The following is a 26,098-nucleotide window of genomic DNA, read 5'->3' on the forward strand; positions in this document are numbered from 1 at the left end:
TAAAATATTACACACGTCACTATTCATTACAAATCTCCTACAACCAGTAAAATTTATTTCTCGTACAATTCAATCTTTATATATTATTTCATATTTTTACAACACATTATTTTATATCTAATACATTTTTTCGTCTTGATCAAAATTTGTCAACTATATTTTCAGATATTTTTTGGTTTATAAAAAACCTAATTAGAATGATACATATATTACAATTATAAGTTAATAATGATTACTGAAAATTACCGTGCATAACATGGGAACTAACCTAATTTAGCACTATTGACAACATTGATTATCCACCCTACTAGTAGAGACTAGTTCCACAAAAATAAAGAACCAAAAAAACTTAAATCTCACGAATCCCTCATTTCCTTTAACTTGGCCATCCTTCCCGTCTTCTTCTCTTGTACTTCGTACTATAAACACTGTTATCAATCAACCCTCTTCATCTTTCTCTCTCCTCCCTCTTCTCGATCTCAAGATCGAAGATGGGCTTCCATGGCAGAAGCTCATGGATCTTCTCTCTCCTCTGCGCTCTTCTCCTCTTCTCTCAAGTTCACTCCTTTTACCTTCCTGGTGTTGCTCCTCGCGATTTCCAAGTGGTAATTTTTTTTGGTTCTCTTCATTTTGTTCTTTGTTTTGTGTTTTCTACTTTTGATTTGCGTTTTTGGGTTGGAATTTTTGTGGGGTTGGGTAGTTGATCTGTTTTGATTTGGGGATTAGGGTTTTTGGTAGGATCTGATTACTGTTTAATTCGTGTTCTTATTGGTTTTTATTTGGATCTGATTATATGGGTTTATTTATGTCTTTATAGTGTGTGATTTTATCTTATTTGACTATCCTGATGTTTGAGATTTTGGGGGATTTGATAAGTGTAGAAAGATCTTAAATTTTCACTGATGATTTGACTGTGAGTTATTGAGTGGAATATATTCCAACCTGAGGCACTGTTAATTGTAGAAATTTCGATGATTCGGTGCAATTATAGCTTCATACTATCACTAGTTGTGGATTGATGGGCCGTGTTATCGCGAAGCTAAAAGCTGATCCTTGATTCAATTAGTAGAGGATCTGAATATTAGTGAGAATGTTGGGATGGCATTCAGTTGATTTGGTTAGTTGGATACATTTGTGAAAATAGATTGATTTTTGAATTTATGAGAGGTTGCTTTTAGGTTATTAGCTTTTGATTCATCAGACTTATTGGTGATTGGGGGTGGAGTGGACTGGGTCGGCAGGGCTAAAAGTGCAATACCCCGTTTTTATTTGATGCATCATGTAGAGCTCGGCGATGTTGTTCATTGAGTAATATGCTTATGAATGCTACAAATACTTAAATCGTACAGTAAATGATTTCTTTTTTTTGTTGGAAATTGTGCAGGGAGATCCTCTTCAAGTGAAGGTCAATAAGCTTTCATCTACAAAGACCCAGCTTCCTTATGACTACTATTTCCTGAAATATTGTAAGCCACAGAAAATTATCAACAGTGCTGAGAACTTGGGAGAAGTTCTTCGTGGTGATCGTATTGAGAATTCTGTGTACACTGTAAGCTTGCATTTTTTTGTAAAATGTATTAGAATATTATTTTTACAATTTTCTCTGTAATGTATCAGCTTTTGGACCACAAGTCATGGGTTTATGATATTAAGACCTGACATTTTTATTGGTATGACAGTTCAAGATGAGAGAGGAGCGGATGTGTCAGGTTGGTTGCCGACTGAAACTTGATGCTGAGGCTGCTAAAAATTTTAAGGAAATGATTGATGATGAGTATCGAGTTAACATGTAAGTACTGGTGGTTTGTCGGCTGAATTTTCTTTTATCTACACTTGAGCACCATAAATCCCTCTGGTTTAAATAGTTTAAATGGAGGTTTTAAATTTTGGCTAATGTATCTATGTATGCCTGCTTACATTTCTATTGTGTTGTAACAGGATTCTGGACAATCTTCCAGTTGCTGTGATAAGGCAAAGAAGAGATGGACAAGCCAAGGTTTACGAGCATGGATATCGTGTAGGATTTAAGGGAAAGTACTCTGGGGTAAGTTGTTTGCAATTCCATCTACCTGTGGATTTTGTATAGCTTTTATTTTTCCCCAATATTGATGCCCAAACTTGCTGTTGCAGACTAACGAGGAGAAGTACTTTATCCACAACCATCTAAGCTTCAAAGTGATGTACCACAAGGATCTGGAAACTGATGTTGCTCGTATAGTTGGTTTTGAGGTTACTCCTCACAGGTTTGCTTCCTATCCTTGCTGAAAACATTGATTATTACTTGTGTCATCCTTTTTTGTTTGTTTGGGTGTATACTAAATTCATGTATTCTTATAATTTCATTTGCCTCATAAATTTCATTTCTTTAACTTTTGGCTCATTAATACTGTTACTTTTGTCATTGAACTCTCAATAAAATTGTGCTAAGGGGCCAAATTTATAGCTTACTCTATCAGCAGAGCTTTTTGCATGTTACATTCTGTGTTTTTTAGATGGAACCATGGATCTTAAGTTATTACTACAAGTGATTATTGCATCTAGTTTGATGTGAATGTTTAATATCAGACATGTTTTAAGCATATTGTCATTTGAGGTATACCTCATAGTTCATGCTGACTATTTAGTAAGAAGCTGTTGGATCAATGATAGTGATTCTTTGAAAATTGTTGGTCAATTCTTTTGGGTTTTAATAGAATAGTATGTGTTGATAATTATCTCCACTTCTGGCGCTTCCTGAACTGATGATTCTAGCAATAATGAAGGACTGTTCTTTTCAACTTATAAGTGATGTGAACTCATGTAAATTGTTACTAGCCATCATTCAAACTTGTTAGAACCTTTTTAGCGTTTATTTAACATTCTAACCTCAATTTAACTTGTAAGATCCGAACTTATTTTTGTATGGGGAATAGGAAATAGCTCTGTTTGTTTGTGCCACAAGTAAGGCTCAAGTAAAGCTAAAAAGAGCATCACTTTTCTTCAACCAGGTTGTGTTTTGACTATAAGTTTATCAATTGGCATAATAAATTATTTATAGATATATATGTTTTTCCTTTCCTCACGACAGGCTCTTATTCTTTATTGTTGAGCCAATGGCGCATCTATATATTTTGTTTGCTACTCATCTACTTCCTCCTTATTTTAAGTTGCATCATTTGCAAAAACATGGACTCCTAGCCTCCTAGGTAGTTTTTGGAGATGCTAGAGATAGAGAGAAAGAAAAATAGGGACCCATGTGATATGAGAGATAGAGAGAATATATTTACTAAAAAGGAAAGTGATGTATCTAACTTGAAACTTCCTTATTTAGAAAGTGATGCATCTAAAAAGAAACGGAGGAAGTATATGTTGTAAATCTTATAATAGGTTCGTCATTTTGGTGTTGGTCATGATATGGCTGGCATATTGCCCTGAATATGTGTCCTACGCTTTGCATACTTCTTATAAACTTAAGATTTTTATTGGGTTATTGGAGAAGTAAAAAGGCTCCATATTTAGAGAAGAGGAGCAAGGAGGAGGGGGGGGGGGGGGGGGGGGATGATTGGCAGTGCTTAGCATTTAGACACTATCTTGGTAGAGCCCATTTGTAATCAAGTATTTAAGTCTGAGCATATATTATTTTTATGCTCATTAAGTCATTTTTGTGTGAGATGGTTTGCGCTCTGGTATCTTTACATGTTTGTGCAGTTCATTTTATGTCTGCCCTTTGGATCTTAGCATTTGTTATTTGATGAAAATATCCAAACTTGGGAACTAATATTGTTTTGGTCAAGAATAGTCATTGGTCAGCAGCTGGAATTACTTTTTAGTTGATAATGATATTTAAACACACCTCTCTATGAAACTATAAGAAGCTGTTGATGTGTCAGTAATCTTTCAGGAGATTAGGATGCCATATCCTTACTTAAGAATTTAGTTTATTAGGAGAATGAATATTAACTAAAAGAGGGTCCTGTGAGGTTTATGCTGGATATTGATTGATTCAATGAAGGGGTAATGCTTTAACCACTGCTTCTGGCAGACAAATATCAATTCCCTTTATCAAATGGAGGATGTATAGAGAGAGGAACAAGGAATAAGAACTTGTGCAATCATTTGGATTTGTGATGCAGTGTTAATGATATATGAAGTGAATAAGTGTAGTGAAAGGCTAGTTTTCCCCACCATATTGTCATTCTATAATATTGGTATGCGAATGATGACACTTTTAGTGAATGCTCTAACACTTGATGCTTTTCAGACGACATGATACATCAACTTAGTATACAATTTTTTTGCTTGAAGGCATGGAACTGTGTATTTGTGCTAGTGAGCAGCTGAGTGTCTGAGTGTTGTTAGTCCTCCTTGCATTCTAATAGTTCTATAGATATTCTCATAGCCCTTTTAATCCCTTTTTTTCCGCTGCCGTATAGTTGTGCAAGTTGTGTAAGTGTGTATATAACTTGTTGAAAAACTTTGATGCTCAGTGTTCATGGATTTGGGGTTAACAGCAGATTACTAAATCTGACAAGTTTCATTCAGTCTCATTATTGTGGCACTCTGAATTAATCTATACCTGTGAGATGAATTACTGACCCACGAGGTTACTCGGTTCAGTTTTGTTGATCCATGCTTCGTTCAGTTAGGCTTTGGATTTGTCCGCAATACTGATCTATTCAAGAACTCATGATGAAAGACCTGTTGGATTTTTTGTTCATTTATATTTCTAAATAAAATTTTAGCATCTACTCATTGCAATTGTTTAACTTACAATTCTATGAGCATGCATCTGCATTGACTACTGGTATGAGTCTCTTTTGCTTTTGTAACAGTGTTGCTCATGAGTACAAGGAGTGGAAAGATCAAGATACTCAAGTGGTGACATGCTCGAAAAACATTGCTCAAAGCGGCACTCCGCCACAAGAGGTTGACACTGATAAGGAGGTGGTGTTCACTTATGATGTTACTTTTGAGGTATGTTATTTCTCTAGACAAATATCACTATTTTATGACTATTATCCCTTTCTCTCATTATTATCTGCTCTTTTCAGGAGAGTGATATTAAATGGGCATCTCGATGGGATACATATCTTTTAATGAATGATGATCAAATCCATTGGTTTTCCATCATTAATTCCTTGATGATTGTCCTTTTCTTATCTGGAATGGTCGCCATGATCATGATGCGAACACTTTACAGAGATATAGCCAACTATAATCAGTTGGAGACCCAAGATGAGGCTCAGGAAGAGACTGGATGGAAACTAGTTCATGGGGATGTTTTCAGGCCACCTCTAAACTCAAGCCTCTTGTGTGTGTATGTTGGAACTGGGGTTCAAATTTTTGCAATGACTCTGGTCACTATGATGTTTGCATTGCTTGGATTCCTTTCACCGTCTAACCGTGGGGGGCTAATGACTGCTATGGTTTTGTTGTGGGTCTTTATGGGTTTGTTTGGTGGTTATTCCTCAGCTCGTTTGTACAAGATGTTCAAAGGCACTGAATGGAAGAAGAACACATTGAAAACTGCCTTTATGTTTCCTGGTATACTCTTTAGCATTTTCTTTGTGTTGAATGCCTTGATCTGGGGGGAGAAATCTTCTGGTGCCGTGCCTTTTGGAACTATGTTGGCGCTTATGTTGTTGTGGTTTGGCATATCAGTTCCATTGGTGTTTGTTGGTAGTTACCTCGGATTCAAAAAGCCACCCATGGAGGACCCAGTCAAAACTAATAAAATTCCTAGGCAAATTCCTGAGCAGGCTTGGTACATGAAGCCCATCTTCTCTATTCTCATAGGAGGCATCCTTCCTTTTGGTGCAGTCTTTATTGAGCTTTTCTTTATACTGACATCCATATGGCTAAACCAGTTCTACTACATATTCGGCTTCCTGTTCATTGTCTTCGTTATCTTGATCATCACATGTGCTGAAATAACAATAGTGCTATGCTACTTCCAGTTGTGTAGTGAAGATTATCATTGGTGGTGGAGGTCGTACCTGACAGCAGGGTCCTCTGCTCTATACCTGTTCTTGTACTCCATTTTCTATTTCTTCACAAAGCTGGAAATTACAAAGCTGGTTTCTGGGATCCTTTACTTTGGATATATGCTAATCGGTTCATATGCATTCTTTGTACTCACCGGCACCATTGGGTTTTATGCATGCTTCTGGTTTGTAAGAAAGATTTACTCTTCCGTGAAGATCGACTAATTACTGCAGTAAGGCCAGAATTTAGGGTTTTATGGTTATTCATCAGTGAGATTCCACTCAAAACTGCAGAAGAACAAGGTAGGAAGATTTTGTGCCCGTAGATTTGTATGTTCTTCAAGTTCAGCTGAACTCTTGAGCTTCAGCCCGTGCAGAAAAAGATATCATTTTGCAGGTGTTAGTGTAGGCCACGATGTGTACTAATGTGCTTTCAGAATGTTACTTGTCAAGATATTGTGACTGGATCACATCTTTAATACTTCGTATATGATACTGCAATGTTTTTGTTAATTTTAGCTTAAATGCATTTTATTTAATAGCAGTTTCAATTGTTTTGTTGTGGCTGGTCTAGTATGAACTGCCTTGGTGCCTCACCGTACTGTTTCGGAACAGCACTGTTTGCGGGGAATGTGCACGTAATTTAGATTGTACTGGGCAGATCTTTGAAATGTTCAGTACTGCATTCGCTAGCTTTTTGACAACACCAATTTTGATCCAATTACCTTTATTATGCAATACTATGCACAGCTACTAAGTGCTTAGGTACCGCATGGTTGTGATTTGTGATAACAATTGTCCCACTAGACCAATTATTACTTGGTGTGAATGGAGATCTAATGACACTTCATATTTACCCTCTATAGTAAACAAATTGAGTGTATGAGTCCTTAATATGGTGTAATTATGCTCAATAGTTTAGTTCTTTCATCAAATTTATAACATCTGGATAAGGCAGTTCAAACCCTCAACCTCTTATAACACATATGACTATTTAACCATTTAAGCCAATATTAACTATGTTATTTGTATGAAAAAAGTCATATAAGTGTCACAAAATTCAATTAAAAAATTATAATAAAAAAAATATATTCAAAGAATAACTCAATTTTGGTTTTACAATGACAATTGCTGTTTTGAAAAGCCTTTTAAAAAAAAGTTACCAATTGCACGTCTACAACAGTAGAAAACCGAGGCAACGCCCGGGCTTACTCATTAGTATATATATTATATGTTGCTCAAGGTGAATTTAAGAAAATAAGGATGAGTTGGGATGGATTGACAAGCTATGTGCCTGTGTACCACCTGCCTGTGCTCTATACTGGTGCTGCAAATCTAGTGCAAAAGCTGCCTTAAGTTAAAGAACAAGAAATAAACCATTAACACATTTTCTAAGGCATTGAATTTAGAAAATACATCACTTTATAATTTGACAATGTGATAACTGATAAGACAAAGACAAGTTGGTTTGCGGCTTAAGGTGCTACTCTTGGGTGTAGATCATGCATGACAGGCCTTGCTCCACTGCTAGCAAATACATTTTGGTATGGTAGGGCATGATCAAGCGCTATTGCTTTCAACTTTTGGAGTTCCTCGATTGGTGTCTTGCAGATAATAAGGCGACAACTGTTGATATAGTAAGAATGTCACTAATTCTGCTAAAAATGCCTATGACAGTTGCAGTTCATTTGGGCAATCGGGTTCCACAACTATTGAATATGCAATGGCAACAATTGTTGGGTATGCTATAGCCAACAATAAACAATGAGGCTACTAAAAAATTTAATGGTACTTGTAGCTCCACTATGTTTACTCTCAATCAGAGGTTTTTAGTGCGGCAGGCGACATGGTGCGGCAAGGGTTACTTGTAGGGTGTTTTTTGTATTTTGGGGTTACTTATATATATTATCAATTCAATAACTTAATACTAAAACAGACACTGGGAGTGACACGTGTCATATCCTGATGCTGTTTTTTTCGTCCAAAATTCCCTACTCTTTTTAGACAACTTTTTTAAAATATATTTGTATAATAATACAACTCTAATAATAATTATCCAAATCTTTTATATCATCATAATAAATATATTTCTAATTATTTGGCATTCATAATTCTCTCACATACACATTTACCTAAAATATTATTCCAACTCTTAATAAAATATAATAATAAAATTGACATTTATGAAATCACTTTTAAACGACCTTTTAATATAGATATAATTTCTGTATATATCTAATAGGTATGTTTTATCAAATTTTATTTGTTAGATATAATTATTTTTTAAAAAATTTAGACTTACTGTGCATGGCACGAGGCCTAAGATAGTTTATGTATAATTTTATGTGATTTGTTAATACGTAATTTATTTTAACATTGTTTGTCAAATTCTATTTCATGTTATTAAGAATAAATTACTAATTCACCCAACATAAATCAATACACAAATAAATAAAACTTTTAAAAACATTTTATGTATTAAACAATGAAAAAAATAAAAAGGCAACCGTGTGAAATTCGGTAAAAAATATTAAACTTATTACCGTTGATGGAGTAGGCTCTTCTGGGTTGAGATAATTGTTATCCAACAGAGTATAAACCTCGATTTTACAATTGAGGTCCTCATCTTCGTCCTTGTATACGCCTTGTCTCAGCCTATAACTTGTTATCGAACCAACTTTGTCATGACAATATTAAGTCCGAGAGTCAAATCTCTTCTAATAACAAATCTCCATTCCCGGCTTGTTTGCCTTCTGAGTCAAATCAATATCCCGAATATGAGATGGATGATATGACCAATGATAAGAAATTTAAAGGTTGTATAAATCGATTATTATCCCAAACGCCATCGCAAGTAACATAAGCACGTAGATTAGGAAATTTTGTCTATTTATTATTATTATTATTATTATTGTTATTTTTTTTGTTACTACTGTTATTTTTGTCAGAAAAAAGATTTTTCATACGTATTTTATCAACTATGCAACAAATTTACTTTAATAAAGTCAATTACAATTCTTTCCACGATATAAGACTAATATAGATCCCTAACTGGACAAACAATGTCTCGTCATCACTACCACAAAGATATGGCAATGTTAATCAGTATAGTGCTCGTAGAAAGGGTAGATCGTCATACACCACGAAAGTCAATTTAATGTTCTTTCATCGAACGTGTCACAACCATCTCAAAGACTATGTACTCATAAGTTTTTTTAACATTTTAGTGCTAATTTTTTATCTATTTATAATAATATACAATATGGAGTATTTACCTACTATTTCTCTCAAATTACAATTGTAGGAAAGACCAAATTTTAGTATTGATAAATTTATCCATGATTTAAGAATCATACATTTATTAAATCAAAATTAATCACCATCTGATCATCTTCAATTCTTCCTGTTAATTCTACCTGGCTACACCAGTTCATTACAAAGATCAAGCAAAAGGAACATTGAATTGTAAGCACAGAATTCTTAGGGTGCAATTGCAATTATCACAGAAGTCGCAAATAATGGGAATTTTGCATTACAAGATTAGCATCATTCATCAAATATAATTAGAATGTAAATCAGTAAATTATGGTGTTCAGTGACTCTACAGTGAGATGATGATGATACCAGTGATTAGCACACTTGGTGAGGGACTGCTAAAAATTACTTTTCAACTAGAAGTGTATAGAGTAATATTGTTAGAAGGTTAAGTGATTGTTGGAGTTAGGGTTTGACGGTGGGGAAAAGGTGGCTGAGATTGTTTTAAAAATTTTTGAACCAATCACATGTTGACATGTGTTATGATTACTTATTATGACAGGTTGTTGTCCAGTTGGGAGTTGGGACCATTGGACGCAAACTAACAATGAGATACTCATATCAATCAATATATATACTATCAACTACTTTGTGCTGTTTTTTCCCTCCAAAACGCCCTTCCCCTTTTTATTTTATTTTTTGTCATTTTTTTGTCGATATATACTATCAACTACTTACTATAAAATTTGCACAAAATATTCCCCATATCATATAATTGTAATAATTTTGATTCTTAGATCATCTCCAATGGTGAGACTCAACTTTGAGTATTGAAATAAAAAATGAGTTGTTTTTTACCTCCAATGGTGAGATCATACCCACTTCTCAATTTAGCAACAACTTATGCTAAGTCTAATTTTCCAATGGTGAGACTCTCTAAAATATACAAATGTCACTTTCAATTTATGGCCCATCAATTATTGTAAGATTAAAAAATAATAAAAAAAGGTAAAATTTAAATAAATTACAAAATATATTAGAATATTAACAAGGGCCCACACTTTTTGTCAAATGAGACTCAAAGTTGAGTATCTAAACTTAGCAACTTTCTTTTGGAATTGCTAAGTTTAGAGAGTAATATACAATTGAAGGTACTAAAGTTTGGCAAAAGTTGCACAAAAGGTATTAAAGTTTGAGAAGTTGCATTTAGAGTACTTAACTTATTATACCAGGTAAAAACTCCAAATGGTAACTTGCTCCAACCGGTTTCCCCCTTTTATTCCTTTTTTTTTTTAAAAAAAAAAAGCTTCATTTCCTTCATCACCATTCACCAACTCTCAATTTTCTCTCTCCACCATTACTGCAACAAAAGTCCTTCATTTTCTCTATTTTCTCTCTCCTTAGAAAACCTTCAATTTAGAAGCAGCAAATAAAAAAAAAATTAGAAGCAACAATTTATTTATTTATTTATTTAATTCAAATTCTAACATTCCTGAATTGATTGGTAACAAGAAGAAGAACTTCAGTAGATTCATTAAAAGTAGCACAAGCAGCTAAATACCCAATTATTTTGAGATTGAATTGAGGGTAACCGATTACTTCTACTACATGAAAAGCATCCCAAGAAATTTCAAACCCATAAATTAAACGAAGATAAGTTAATTTGAGAAGTGCAGTGGATTTCATTTGTGGGTCTGTTGATTTGATTTCGCGACGAATTTCTTCAATGGCTTTTGAGAGGAAAGATGAAAGGGGTGTTGATAATTTTGGGGAATGACGTCGAATTCCTTTAATTAAATCATCTAATGAGCGTTGCAAGAATAAGTCCATTATTGATGAATTCACCACTGATGAATTGGTTTGAGCTTATTTTATTGATGACTTTGATTTGATGGGGTATTTTAGAATTGTGGAGAATCCATGATTGAGTGTTGAAGGTTTTGGGAGAAGATTATAAGGTTTTTTTTAGTGGAAAAATGGAGCAAACATTAGTACCTTCTGACTTTATGACAGAAATTTAATTTTCCTTTTTTTTTTTTTTTAAACCTGTTGTAGAAGGTTAATTTTCAGTTGAGTACTCTGACAGGCTAAAGTCGTAGTCACCTAATCAAAAGTAATTCCTAAATCCTCTAACTATGTAGATAGGGAAGAAGGGTCGAACCACAGGGAAACAAGTCGATTTATTCCTAATTAATTAAAAGTAATCTAAATTATCAAGTAACAATTTGTTGTTATTAAAGGACTATACTACAAAGAATATGATTAGGGAGAAATAAAAGCAGGAGGAATCAAATAATAAAAGGCCTAGGGCATAGGTTCACCAATACACAATATTCCAAGGTAAAACATAATAATCAATCATCAATTAACCAGATCATAAAGGGCTTTCGCTACGTATTTCAATCGCAAAGTTAATCTACCGGTATTAAATCTCATCTCTCGAATCTCGACTTAACCATTTATAAATTAGTCTGCCTATTGAAACTAAGCCTAAACATCAATTCTCATCTCTCGAATCTCGAATCAATATTGCTTAACTCATACAATTAAACCAGCGCTAATCTAGTTGCAGAACATTAAACCAATCAATAGGAAATTAATCTAAAACATTAACAATCAACAATAATAAATTACCCCTTCATATTATTTATTAGATCCCCATAAACCCTAGAAAGAGAACTACTCAGACATGATTTAAGCTAAACTAAACAAAGGAATTAAATTAAGTATGATTAAAACAATAATTAAATTAACAAGGCAATAAAAATTAAAACAATAAAAGAAACATAATAAAATAAAATTAAAACTAAAACAAAGTAATAATGATAAACTGCAATCCAAACAAAAATAATAACACTATGAAATCAAGAATGGAATACGGAGTAAACTTTGCTACTAATAATCAAAAGCATAGAAATCTTAACTAGAAAGGACGAAAAAGACGAAGCGAGGTAAATAAAACAAAAACCTAAGAAATCCTAACTAGCGTGCAATTACGGAAATCTAACTAAGACTAAAAACAAAATTAATTAAGCTGACTAACTCCCTGATCACGTACTACTACTCCTATTTATATACAAAAGACCCACCGACTTAACTATTAAAGAAGCCCACTAATGAGAAAACATCAGTGGAGCGCCTGAATGGGCTCGATCAGCTAGCAGCGAGTTGGGCTTTGTACTTGGGCCTTCTTGACTTGAGTTCAAGATATTTATTAGTTTGGTCCGTGTTGCTTGTGAGAACTTGGGACCCTTCTCTTCTCTAATCAAGCTCTTAATCACCGAACTAAATTTATTTAGTACGATCTTGAGCTTTAAATATTCGGTCATAAAATACAATCCGAATCCAATGTCTTTGCATTGGCTCAATAAGCTCGGGAATTGTCATAATTCTTCAAATTCCTACAAAATAATATCCACTCTACAAAAACACTAGAAAACGTATAGTAGTAACAAAAATAGCTCCGCAGAGCTCAAATTAGCACAAATATGACCGTGGGACGGGGAATAAAAATATATATAAAATAGACTCATCATACTCTAGCTGCAACTTTTGAAACGTTAATACCTTCCCTGCAACTTTTGGCAAACATTAGTACCTTCAATTGTATATAACTCTAAGTTTAGATACCAACTTAGGGCATGTTCACATTTACTTAATTTCAGTTCAGTTCAGTTCCAATCAGTTCAGTTCAGTTCAGTTCCAATCAGTTCAGTTCAGTTCAACTCTTAATTTCCCTCTCACATAAAATATTCATTTCAGCTCAATTCAGTTCAGTTCAGTTCCAATCAGTTCAGTTCAGTTCAGCTCCAATCAGTTCAGTTCAATTCAGCTCAGTTCAGTAAATATGAACAGGCCCTTATTGGTATACATTGCAAAAAATACTCTCTGTCTTCTAAAAATACTCACTTGAATCTCACCATTGGAGAGGGTCTTATATTTTCGTATTTATATTAATATTCGATTATTCTCCCTATCTTTTACTTTGTATATTTTTAATTTTTAAATTAGAGTTGTATGTGTCGTATCATGCCGTGTTGTATTTCGGTTTGAAATTACATGGGTTGGTGATTAAACTTCAACACTTACCCAACCCATTTAATGAACTTAATGTGTCATGTTGACCTGTTGACCCGTTTAATTAACAAGTCGGAACCCCTTGACACAAACCCGCTTTTTCTGTGTCCGTTTCATGTCATGTTGTCGTGCTATATGAAAAGTTATTAGCCTCATCTAATAAATTTATCAAAATTTCCATAATTTTTTAGGGTTTTTTCTTAGTCATGTTGAGTTGTTATAATTTTATTTTTTTCATGATGTTTTTATTAAAAAAAATTATTAATTTTCTAATTAAAAGTAGTGAAATTACCGTGCATAACACGTACCCTGATATAGTTTAATAGTAAACCGAAGTAGTTCACTCGTTATGGGATAGCTCAAGTGGTTAGAGTTTTTCTTCCGATTCCCATCACCATGCCCTTATGCCACTCTAAGCACCAAAAATAAATGAGATTCTTAATATGTAGACTATTAGTTTGTAATCTTTAAAACCCTTGTTGTAACATTAGTTTAGTTTGTAACAGAAATGGGCGGACATCCATTTTAAAAAGGCAGTTTATGAACGGCAGCCGCTACGCATTACACACAGAAAATACAGAACAACCAACGTTTTCTCTTCACTATGCTCTTCAATCTGTCCTCCATTGAAGCAGCTTGTGAGCTTTCTATCCTCCATTGAAGTAGCTTCTGAGGTAATATGGTTTTCTTTTGTCATTTAATCACAGAATATCAATTCACAATTTACTGTTAATCGTTAATTTAATTCAATTTAATTGAACTCTTGGGTTGTAATTTAATTGTTTAAAGGTTTGATTTTTGGAATTCATATTGTTTAAGCAAGAAGAATTTGATTCAAATTTGGTTGTTAATGTGTTGCAGAACCCTTCAATTAATGTCAGGAAGAAACTATGAAAATGATATTTTTATCCCTGGGCCGAGGGCGGCTGCTGCCCCTCTTACCTTGGCTCAGGGTCAAGAAATCTGTATTTGTTCGTCAGAAATCTGCATATGCTGCTGCCCTTTTGAGTTCTTGGTTCACTGATTCTAGCTCTGATGAACAAACTGTTTCGAATCCTAGCAGTAGTAGTAACTATAGTTATAGTAGTAGTAATAGTAATAGTAGTAGTAGTGATGTAGAGGATCAATTGCATGAGTTAGACACCAAAAGGGTTATTGAAATCTTGAAGGGTTTCGGAAGTGACCCGAAACAAGCCTTTTTGTTCATTTTCGAGTTGAAGGAACGAGGGTTTCGACACAATGTTGAAACTTATGTCTCGGTTATTAGGATATTGTGCAATCGGGGGAACTCTAGAATGTTGGAAGGTTTGTTGTTGGAGGTTATTAGGTCGAAGGAGGAAGAATTGGGTTTTGGCATTAATGAGTTGATGGAGGTTGTTTTCGGGTTACTTGAGGTTGAGGTTGAAATGAGTGGTTCACTGGTTAAGGTGACTGATGCTTTGGTGAAGGCTTATGCTAGTTTGGGTATGTTTGAAGAGTCGGTTGATGTTTTGTTTCAAATACGAAGACGGTGTTTGGTGCCTTGTATATACTCTTGTAATTATTTAATAAATTGCTTGATTGAGAAGGGTAAGTTGGACATGGCTGAGGCTATATACCAACAATTTAAGAGGATGGGTTTGAACCCCAATGTATATACTTACAATCTTATGCTTAAAGTTTTTTGTAAAAAGGGTGATACTAAGAAAGCAGATGATGTACTTACGGAGATGGAGAAAGCTGGCGTAAAAGCAAATGAATATACTAATGGCACTATAATTGAAGGACTTTGTTCACTTCTAAGAACAGATTTAGCATATGAAATTCTTAAGCAATTAAGAGAAAATAATGATCCTGTTGACAATTTTAGTTATGACATGGTGGTTCATGGCTTCTGCAAAGAGAATAAATTGAATAAAGCCGAGGCTGTTTTGCTTGATATTGAGAACCAAGGGTTGACACCCGATGAGTATAGCTTTGGTGCTTTGATTCATGCATATTGTAAGAGAGGAAACATTCAAAAAGCATTTTGTCTAGAAAATGACATGCTGTCTAAAGGTGTGAAAACAAACTGTTTCATTGTGAGTTCCATTCTTCAATGCATTTTTTCTAGGGGATCTTTTACCAATGTTCTCAGTCAATTTAAAACATACAGGGACAAGGGGGTTGTTCTTGACGAAGTTTGTTATAACATTATGATCAATGCTATGTGTAAGTTGGGTAGAGGAGAAGAAGCTCTGGAGCTGCTTGAAGAGATGAAGCACAAAAACTTGGTCCCGGATCTGATTCACTACTCCACTGTGATTAATGGGTATTGTCTTGAGGGAAAGCTTCTTGATGCTTTGAACGTGTACAAGGAAATGAAACATAAGGGTATTCGGCCTGATCTCATTACTTGCAATATACTTGCAGGTGGTTTTGCTAGAAAGGGGCTTGCAAAAGAGACTTTGTCATTTCTCGACTACATGAAAACACAAGGTTTGACACCTGATGTTGCTACACATAATAAAATCATTGAAGGCTTCTGTTTAGCTGGAAATGTAAGAGAAGCTGAAAACTATTTCAAAAGTTTGGAGGAAAAGCACCCAGATAATTACTCTGCTATGATTAACGGGTACTGTGAAGCTAGACATACACTGGAGGCGTTGAATCTTTTTGTCAACCTTTACAAGCACGGAATGTTTCTGAAGCAGACCTGCTGGAAGTTGCTTAGTAGCCTTTGCATAGAAGGTCAAGTTGAGAGTGCATTTGATTTGTTTGAAACATTGCTAGTCTCCGAAGATTATAATTGCATCAAAATGTACTCAAAGCTTATGTCAGCGTTGTGCAATACTGGAGATATAGAAAAGGCTAGGTGGTTGTTTGACAATTGGATAAATAAAGGGTTGAAACCTGATGCCATTATGTACACAATAATGATAAATGGGTTTTGCAAGTCTAATCTTATGTCGGAGGCCTGGGATCTTTTAGGTGCTATGAAGGGCAACGGTATTTTGCCTGATGTGGTCACTTTCACAGTTTTGATAGATGGTTGTGTAAAGTCAAGCTTAAAGAATTCTCGTTCGCGCCCAAACATGTCTCTATGTGAGAAAGCCACAGAATTTGAATCTGAGATGTCAGAATTGGAGCTGAAACCTGATGTTGCCTGTTATACTGTGTTGATTGACAAACGCTGCAAAATGAATGATATCAAGGATGCTATTAAGTTGTTCAGAGAAATGATGGATAATGGTCTGCAGCCTGATAATGTGACATATACAGCTCTCCTTTCTGGCTGTTATAAAGTACAAGATGTGGACACAGCTGAGACACTTTTTGATGCGATGACTGCACAGGGTTTACAGCCTGATCAAATAACCAGATCACTGAAGTCAAAATTGGAACATGGTATATTGAAAGCTAAGAAAGTGCAGTTCACACATTGAGCAAGCTGGCAAATGGTTTTAGCTCCTAAAATCAAAATCAATGGGTTAGCTCTGTTACCATTGCTTGGAGGTTAGTTAAATTCATATGATACTGTTCATTTCTAATTGTTGATATGATTGTGATTGACAACTCTTATTACTATAGAAGGTCAAAATTCTCATTAATTCTTTAATCTATTATGCTTTGTTTTGATATGTCTATATAAGTATTTAGCTTTAGCTCATTAGCTGTCAGCAAAATATGTTTAAAGTTATGGACGCTAATCATAAGAGATAAATTCTACCTCTATTTCCCAAAGTGTGACTCGCTTTCCGTTTTGGGGTGATTCTGAAAGTTCAACTTACTTTTACCTTATTTATTATTGGCCATCCCATATTAACATCTTACCCCCCTTACCCCTTAATATTTACACCTTTCCACTTGCTCTCTCTTATTATATAATTTATATACCTTTTCATGCACCCAATTACAGTTTTTTTTACTCTATCTCTCTATCCATGTCTTTCTTATACCCATTTACTGTTTGCAAACTATTCTACAAACAAGAGTCTATGGTAAGTGGGTAGAATTTTGAGATACAAATGGACCAAGAGAGTTATTCTCTTGATTCGTAAAGCCTTTGTATTTTCTAGAAAGAGAGTGTTTTATTAATTGGATATGAGCAATAAACTAGTTGAAGTGGTTTTGACATTACTAGGGGCTATAATAAACCAACCTTGCATTACTGTCAAGAACCGTTACAAGGAGGAAGCAACATGAAATAAGGGGGAGACAAGGGGCAGCAGCAAAAGGAGGATGAGCGCATTACAACACTAGGAGACAAAATTAATTAAGAAAGCACTAGGGAGTATAGCAACATGGACTGATTTCTGAAAGCAGTAGAAGACAAGCTTAATTATTGTTAGGTTATCTTTGTTATCTTTTGTGACCTTGCTAAATTACATAAGGAGTAGTAGCATATGCAGTAGGGCATTATGTGAAAATTGTGAGAGATTTGTTGCCTAAAACTGCTAGTTGAGAGTAATGTCCTATGCTATATAGAGAGTAATAGTCTAAAGCTATCTAGAGAGTAACCTATCATTCGTAACCTCTTTTGCCATTATCTATCAAACATCAAGCTTTCATCTTTATTCATTTGCCTTGGTAAATCAGAAAATACTAGGTCCGAAGTTACATTAGGTTTTTGTTTTCTTAGGGCAGTATGTATGAGAAAATATTACCATCTGAGATATATATTTCTGGCCTTTTACTGGTCAGCTTATAAGCTGGATCAACCAATTAACAATATCTGCTTTTGAGAGGTTTGAAGTTTGAACATATTGCATTACTCTCAAAGTAGCAAATAATTACTCAAAAGATAATAATTTTTTGGGAAATTCTCAATGGTAGCCATACACAATTGTGGATTCTCAATGGTAGCCAAATTTTTTCAATAATCTCCTAAATAGCATTAGTATTAATATTTTTCTCTATTATAGCTATATTTACGTAAATCTGACCAAATTAACCTAAAATCAATAACCATAGTTAGCTAAATTTCCCTCCTAAACTGTAAACACAATTTCCTTCCTAATATATTGGGCTATGTGAAGTTTATTGAAAATTCTGTCCAAGATCTATAATTTCCCACATAACTTCACAAGAAAATCTTTTGAAAAGTCATTAAAAAAATGGGTAGCTAAGCAATGAATGATTACAAAGTTTCCGGAGCTCCATATACAACTATTATTTAAAGTGAAATTATAAACCTCCGTCGATAGCTATAATTAAGGATACACGGACACTCAATTCATAAGTTAAAAATTGAAGAACAGGACATATCATATAAGCCAATGTTGAGATTAAGATTACATCCAATTTCATTTTGATTTACATTCTAAAGAGAAGATTTTGCACAATAAATCATGATATTAATTGAATAAAAAACAGGGAAAGCAAGCTTTTAATCCATTAAATTTTGGGAAAAAAACTGAAAAATCAGGGTAAAGTAGGGATGAATTACTTTGCCAGTGTTACAATTTAGCATGCACCTTTGGCAGAAATTAATTAATGGTTTTAATTTTCAATCAGTTGAGCGTCCCTTGCAATTCAATGTAGAAGAGTTTCGAACATCTTCACTGAATGATAAGTGAGGGTAATTGGGTTTGCATTTACTTGATTAACAGGGGGTAACTTAGTATATTACAACTTTATTTAACTATGGTTAATGATTTTAGTTTAATTTGGTCAGATTTACTTACATATAGCTATATTAGAGACTAATTAGAAGACTAATGCTATTTAGGAGATTATTGAAAATAGTTGGCTACCATTGAGAATCCGCAATTGTATATAGTTACCATTGAGAATTTCCCTAATTTTTTTTATGCATTTGGAAAATTGTTTCAATGCACTCTTATTAGGACATTATTTTTCTTTTTTAATTTATACCAATTTCTTATTCACTAATATTTGCAGGTGATTCACAAGATGTTATCTGGAAATGCAACATACTTCGTGGAATTAAAATGTAAGTGTACGAAATTTTCACTTTTTCAATGTGGCATGTGGTGCAACTTTGATATATTGTGAGTTTTAGAAATTACATTGGGAGCTTTGACAGGTTTGGGGCCTAAACTCTACAGATGAAGGGACGACGTAAACATTTTTTATGATATATTTACTTGAAATTACTTAAACGTTGTTCTGATTCATATACGAAGTATTATTTTCCTTTCAGTTGGTACAGGGAGCAGAGACTTTTGAGGGAAAAGCAGGAACTCAGCATGATGCTATCTTGTTTTGTTGATCTTGAAGTAAGTTATCAGCAACATTCAACAAAAAAATTTCTTACCATGAGTTTTACTTTTATAATTGCAAATGTTAAAATGAGCTAGTCTTTAGCTAAATTTGCATTTGACATTGAATAAAAACATGGGCAACCAATACGCTTACTCTGCATAAATATATAAACTATAGCAATGTATGAAAAGGCTAAGGCGCACCAAGGTGATTTGAATATTTTGTGCTTAGGTGTGCCTCAATAAAGTGAAGCTCAAAAGGTGAAAAAATGCTGTTCGCCTTAAAGGGTGCTCCTAGATGAGCACTTCATCAAAATCTCTTTGTGCATGACCCTTATAACCTTACACCTAAGTCAGACAAGCTTTTTCACGCTAGAATCTATAGGCTAAATCTCTAAGTGATTTAAGTAGAAAATTTTGCTAGGATTGCATGTTAGACATGTATCAGGGTAGTGATTGACTACTTAAACTTAAATTTCTCAGATTGGGTCAATTATATAAGGAGAGAGGTGGGGGGGGGGGGGGGGCTTTTGCAGTTGCCATATGCTGAAAGAGTTTCTTTGTTGAGTATCTGGGACACGGAAGTTCTGCTATTTGCCTACTTTCTTAGGTGAGGAATTGCTTCATTTATACTCCATTTCAAGAAAAATTGTTACATTTTACTTTTTTTTCAAAACCAAAGAAATGATTCGAAATTAAGAGAGGGAAATGGAATAAGTGGGTGAAAAAAATAATTAGTTTAAAAAATAAGTAGTGGACCCAATAGAGTAAGGATATTTATATTTATAAAAACGGTAAGTGAATGAAAAAAATTAGTAGGCCAAATGTCTCAAAATGGAAAAAGGCACAGCCGTACCGGGTAATCATTTTTTTAAAAACATCCCTGAATTGAATGTTTTATAACTACCTGTTTAGGTAGAAGAAAGGTTCTGGGCTGTGTAGATGCTGAGACATATACTTGAATCTAGTTCCAATGAGGTCTTGGCCTAGTGGTTAAGACTGAGGGGCGCTGTGTTCATAAGATTGCTGGTTGAAATTCCAAACCCCCATTTATAGTTTGTATTGCCCTTGTAGTTTATATGGACCAAAAAATTCATATATACTTGAATCTAGTGTTGATCTTGCCAGGATTGTTTTTTATCTTTACGTTAGAGGGTTTTATCTGTTTCTTTTTCTTTGTCGGTGTCAATCTGGGGTCAAGTAGCCCAATGCTATGCCTGTTTAACCAAAAATCTTCTTGTCTGGTGTGGTCATGCAGGTCCATACAAGCTTGTTTCTGTCTTAACTTTGGTCTGCAGTTGATTACTGCTTTTGACCGATTTCTTTCAATTTTGAGAAGCAAACATAAGAAGATAATATGCATGAAAGTCATTCGCCAAGGTGGTAGGATTGGAGCTTTTGATTAAAATTCTGGTTTTCTGTTGTTTAAAAGTTTCTAATTACTAATATTGGGTATGATATCAGGCATTGGACTTTGTGATGTGAGCTGAGCTTGGAAAAAGCTTACAGTAGGGGGTTTCTGCTCTAAAAGTCCTTATGGTTTAACATTATTCAATGGGTAAGTAACCTGCAAATCTCATCATCTTTCTAAGCAAATCTTCTGTTGCTGAATTATTTTAGTGTCAATTTGATAATTGGCATGTTTCTGGGATATAGTTATATTATTGTGGATTGTCACTTGGTGTGGTTGCGGCAATGTATTATGCCATTAGAAGTGTGTCTGTGTTTTTATATAATTTCTAGTACTGAGCAGTAATTTAAATTTAGAGATGTTCTTTCTTCCAATTTACTCAAACTCAGGTACTCATGTCAATCTAACACAGTTACGTGTACAGGTGTTCAGTATAGTTGTAGTCTGATAAAATTCTATAGCAGCCCAAAATGAATTGTCAAGTGTTCATACCCTTGTTAGATTGTTAAAGGATTGGACTATGGCTATGGGTACTTGAGGTGAAGCGAAGAACTTGACTAGCATAGCTCTTTCTTCTTATGGCTGTGTTCACCCTTTCTGATGTTATGGTGGTGCTAGAGTTGTGTGTCCTGTGACCACCAGTGGCGGATCCAGGAATTATACCTAGGGGGTTCGAACTTCATCAAACACCCAATATCCGAATGCACTGATATAAATCGGGTATTCAAGTATAAAATAGAGTGTTCAAATAAATACCAATACACAAGTACATAACAAAATAAGTCCAGATTGCAAAATAATTATTAAAAAAAAATAATAATAATTTTTGAGATTTGTTTCAAAAATGCTCCAAACTTTTCAGGGTCACACACTACAATAATTAAAAAAAAAAAAAAAAAAAAAAACATTAATCAGTACTGCACTACTCTACTGCCCATTTAAGTATTTAACAGTTAACAATACAATTATAAAAGTATACAACAAAACAATCAACATACTAACAATTAAAAAATTGAAATACTCAAAAACAGATTATTCATTATTAGATTTACAATATACAATTAAAAAACAATATACAATTAAAAAAACAATATACAATTGACAAATTAACACTTAAAAGAAAAAAGATTAACAATGTTCAATTTAAACAAGTGAAAAACATATTAAAATATTTTAGATTTTGAAAAAAAAAATATAATAAAAAATAATAAAAAAAAAACTGAGAAGTACAGCAGCACGAAATTGCAAAATATTCAGCATATAAAGGAGGTGGACTTGATTTGGTTATCTGAATGGGCCATAAGCTGCTCGATTGCAAAGGTGAAAAAAAACGAAGAATGCATTACTATAAGTCTCGAACACGGGACCTTCAGTCCAAAATTTACTAACTTATCCAACTGAGCTGCACGGCCAACATTGTATGTATTTGTTTTGAGTATAATTTATATAGTTTTTCTGTTTTTTTTTTTTTAATAGAATTTCCATTTTTTTTTCCGGATCTAACGGGGTTCAGTTGAACCCCCTGAACCCCCGCTGGATCCGCCACTGGTGACCACTATCTTGGTTGGTAGCACCTTGCTCTTTGTCATTGCCTTGACCATTCATTTTTATATTGTTTTGTCAATTTTGTTTAAAAACATTATTATTAGTTATTTTTCCTTCCCTTGATTTTGTTCCTGACTCATTTCTTTACCATGAAGAATCACCTTACGTGGAATGCCTAGAGGCTAGAACAATACATGGAATGCCTTATGTGTGGATTTTAAATACCCCTTCCCGTCATTCCAATTTTCCTCTTACTTTAATGGCTCTTCGTCTTTCATTTGGATTGTGCTCTTTTCTTCCAGATTCCAGAGACTAGAATACTCTTCATTGAGGAGGATGAGATTAAGGTTCTCGCAGCTGCTTGATTTAGAAAGCCAGAAATAGAGAAGTGTCGTCAGCACGTTTGGTAAGTGTTTATAAATGGGGTAATGGGAATATAATGATGTATAAATTTGTAAGAAGAATCAATATTTTTACCATGGTGATGCTAGTTCACCCCAAATGCTCTTTTTTTTCCTCTAAAATTTTCAAAACTATTAACATTTGGGGGGTGATGACGGATAATTATTAAGAAAAACACAAATTAGGGGGTGAGATTGCATTACTATGTACACAAGGATAATTTCCTCAAAGGATGTTAATTGTCAAATTATACTTCAATTTATTCCCATTACTATTATTTATTACGGACTATTAAACGGGTTGTGAGGGCATTGTTTGGTCTACTTCTCTGGAAAAAAGGGTGTGGTTGTTCTTGCATGGAACTTGGTTGCACTGGTACATGGAATGTAACGAAACAAGCCCAGGAATATAATGAATGAACGAGGTGATTAATGATATGTTTGTTAGCTTACCCTGATTCTATGAGCATACATAATCGAATTGCTCTAGATCTATATATACTACTCGTACGTATTTGGATCAGTGGTGTAAGCTACTCTAGAATTTTTTTTTTTTTTTTTTTTTTTTTGGAAAGGCTCCAAGAGCATAGATTAGTATTAATAATCAACCAAGATCAAGCTCAGCAAGGGATACCACCCCTTGCGGAAAGTTATCAACATACAAATGCTCGGAACCATCAGGTGGGTATTGCTGATCAGATTAGTCACTGATAGTGCATCAGATTCCAATTCTGCCTTTCCAAAACCAAGTTCCAGCGCAATTTGCAAACCCATCCTCGCTGCCATAGCCTCAAGCACTTTAACAGAAGGTTTCCCTGAGATGCGTTGCACCTTGGCTGCCAAGATAACCCCCCGATCGTCTCTTATCACTGCCCCAATGCTGGCAGCAGTTTCGGAGATGACAGCCGCATCAGAGTTAACTCTGACCAGCCCTTCAGCAGGTGGCTTCCACACACTCTTAGTCACTGCAGCAGGGGGATGTAAGCTCACAGCATTGCTATAGTTGTTGTAATCCTTCACCAACCTAAGAAAACCCAGTACCCCAATGTCTCTGTTCTTCCAGGGGTTCTCAAACACCACCGAATTACGATATGACCATGTTGCCCAAGCTAACGCTGCAAACACTAACAACTCACTCTTACTAACCTTCCCTTTCACCCACGCAAAGCGATCAATAAAGCTCGCATCTGGGGCATCTCGAAGCAAGTCCACAAAAGGAGAGAACTCCCATACTTGGCTCACATTTGGGCAGAGGAAAATTGCATGAATGATACTCTCTTGCGCGCTATGACACAAACCACAAACACCATCATCTCTGATGTGTCTCTGCTGCAATCTTCCCATTGTTGCAAGTGACTCCGTATACGCCCTCCATAAAAATTGACAAAGTTTAGGGGGATCTCCAATATTCCAAATCGAATTCCAAATTGCAGCCCTATCCCCTCCAAAACGTGCAGTCCAGCCACGCACATGTCCCATCCTTGCCAACCAATAACCCGACTTGGTGGAATAAATTCCATCAGCAGCAGGCCACCAATACATGGAGTCTGTCACCTGATTTAAGCTCAACGGTAATCCCTGGACTAGAGCAGCATCTTCGACTGTCAAGTGTTGATGTAATGCTGTAACATCCCAGCAGTGTCGTTCATTGTCAATTAAATCCGCAACACAAAGATCCGCAGCACTCTCCACATTAAAAGTAGGAATCTTAATTCCCTCCTCACTTGGAAGCCAGAACTCATCCCACACATTAATATTTCTGCCATCCCCCACCCTCCACTTTAAGCCATCAATCAAGATCGATTTCGCACCCCAAATACTTCGCCAGACAAAGCTCGGGTCATGACCTCTAAGAGAAGATAAGAAGTCACCATTCTTAAAGTATTTAGCTTTAAGAACCTTAAAAATAAGGGAGTCCGGGTTGTTCATAAGCCTCCATCCTTGTTTCGCAAGGAAAGCTTGGTTGAAAACTTGAAAATTTTCAAGTCTCTAAACCCCATACCACCCAGAGACTTCGGTAGACACAATTTTTCCCAACTCAACCAATGCATTTTGCGTTCCGTCCCCGAAGAACCCCACCAAAACCGAGCAATCATAGCATGAATTTCATCAATAAGGGTATCCGGAATGTGAAACAAACCCATCATATACGTAGGAATTGCTTGGGCCACCACTTTGATCAACACTTCTTTCCCGGCTTGAGAGAGCAATTTTTCCTTCCATCCTTGCATTTTCTTCCATATTCTTTCCTTAAGGCACGCAAAAACCGCCTTTTTTTACCTTCCAATGATAGTAGGGAGCCCTAAGTATTTTTCATGCTTCTCTACTTGTCTCACACCAAGAACCGCTAAGATATCCATCCTTCTCATCACATTCACACATTTACTAAATGACACTTTAGATTTATCAAAATTAATTTTTTGCCCAGATGCTCTTTCATATATGCCAATAATTTCGGCAATTTTCGAGCATTCCTGAAGAGTCGCTCTAGCAAATAAAATACTATCATCCGCAAAAAATAAGTGGGAAACTCTAGGAGCACCCCGACAAATCTGAGCCTCGGTAATAGTTTTATCATTCGCCGCCTTAGACAACAAAGCAGAAAAAGCTTCGGCACACAAAAGAAACAAATATGGAGATATTGGATCCCCTTGGCGTAATCCCCGAGAAGGAACCACCCTACCATCCACATGCCCATTCCATTTAAAAGCATATGAAACAGAAGACAAACACATTAAAATCTTGTCGATCCATTCCCTACAAAATCCCAACCTACACATTACCCTTTCCAAGAAACTCCACTCCACCCGATCATATGCCTTACTCATATCAAGCTTTAGGGCCATCGTACCCGCCCTACCCTCCTTCCTTCGCTTCATGGCATGAAAAATCTCAAAAGCCACAATAGCATTATCAGTTATTAATCTACCCGGGACAAAAGCACTCTGATGATGAGAAATAAGCCCAGGGAGAATAACTTTGAGTCGGTTTGCAAGGACTTTCGAAATAATCTTGTAGACCACATTGCATAAACTAATAGGACGAAACTCAGTCATTTTTTTCGGTTCTTGGCATTTTGGAATAAGCACAATACAAGTCTTATTTATGACACTGAGATCCCCCCCATTGGTCCACCAACTCTGAACAAACTCAACAATATCATGTCCTACAATATGCCAGCATTTTTGATAGAAAAGTGCATGCATGCCATCAATTCCAGGGGTCTTATTCGGATGCATTTGCATAAGAGCTCCATGAATC

The 26,098-nt window shown here is 35.1% G+C and overlaps 2 protein-coding genes across 2 annotated transcripts; both read left to right on the forward strand.

The window, feature by feature from the left end:
- Positions 1-350: 350 nt before the first annotated feature.
- Positions 351-6,507, forward strand: LOC145610176 (transmembrane 9 superfamily member 7-like). Its single transcript, XM_081665455.1, has 7 exons — positions 351-605; positions 1,385-1,549; positions 1,680-1,789; positions 1,939-2,044; positions 2,131-2,243; positions 4,812-4,953; positions 5,031-6,507. The coding sequence occupies exons 1-7, from the start codon at positions 492-494 to the stop codon at positions 6,186-6,188; spliced, it is 1,908 nt and encodes a 635-aa protein (XP_081521581.1). The 5' UTR covers positions 351-491; the 3' UTR covers positions 6,189-6,507.
- Positions 6,508-13,814: 7,307 nt separating this feature from the next.
- LOC145611939 (uncharacterized) lies at positions 13,815-23,100 on the forward strand. The gene is made up of 7 exons (XM_081667322.1): positions 13,815-13,969; positions 14,157-16,769; positions 19,158-19,209; positions 19,420-19,495; positions 20,739-20,860; positions 20,945-21,038; positions 22,739-23,100. Exon 2 carries the CDS (start codon positions 14,186-14,188, stop codon positions 16,697-16,699), a length of 2,514 nt encoding a protein of 837 aa, XP_081523448.1. The 5' UTR covers positions 13,815-13,969; positions 14,157-14,185; the 3' UTR covers positions 16,700-16,769; positions 19,158-19,209; positions 19,420-19,495; positions 20,739-20,860; positions 20,945-21,038; positions 22,739-23,100.
- Positions 23,101-26,098: the final 2,998 nt, after the last annotated feature.

The sequence above is a fragment of the Chenopodium album genome, chromosome 24, assembly GCF_948465745.1.
Source record: "Chenopodium album chromosome 24, dcCheAlbu1.1, whole genome shotgun sequence".
NCBI classification, from domain to species: domain Eukaryota; kingdom Viridiplantae; phylum Streptophyta; class Magnoliopsida; order Caryophyllales; family Amaranthaceae; genus Chenopodium; species Chenopodium album.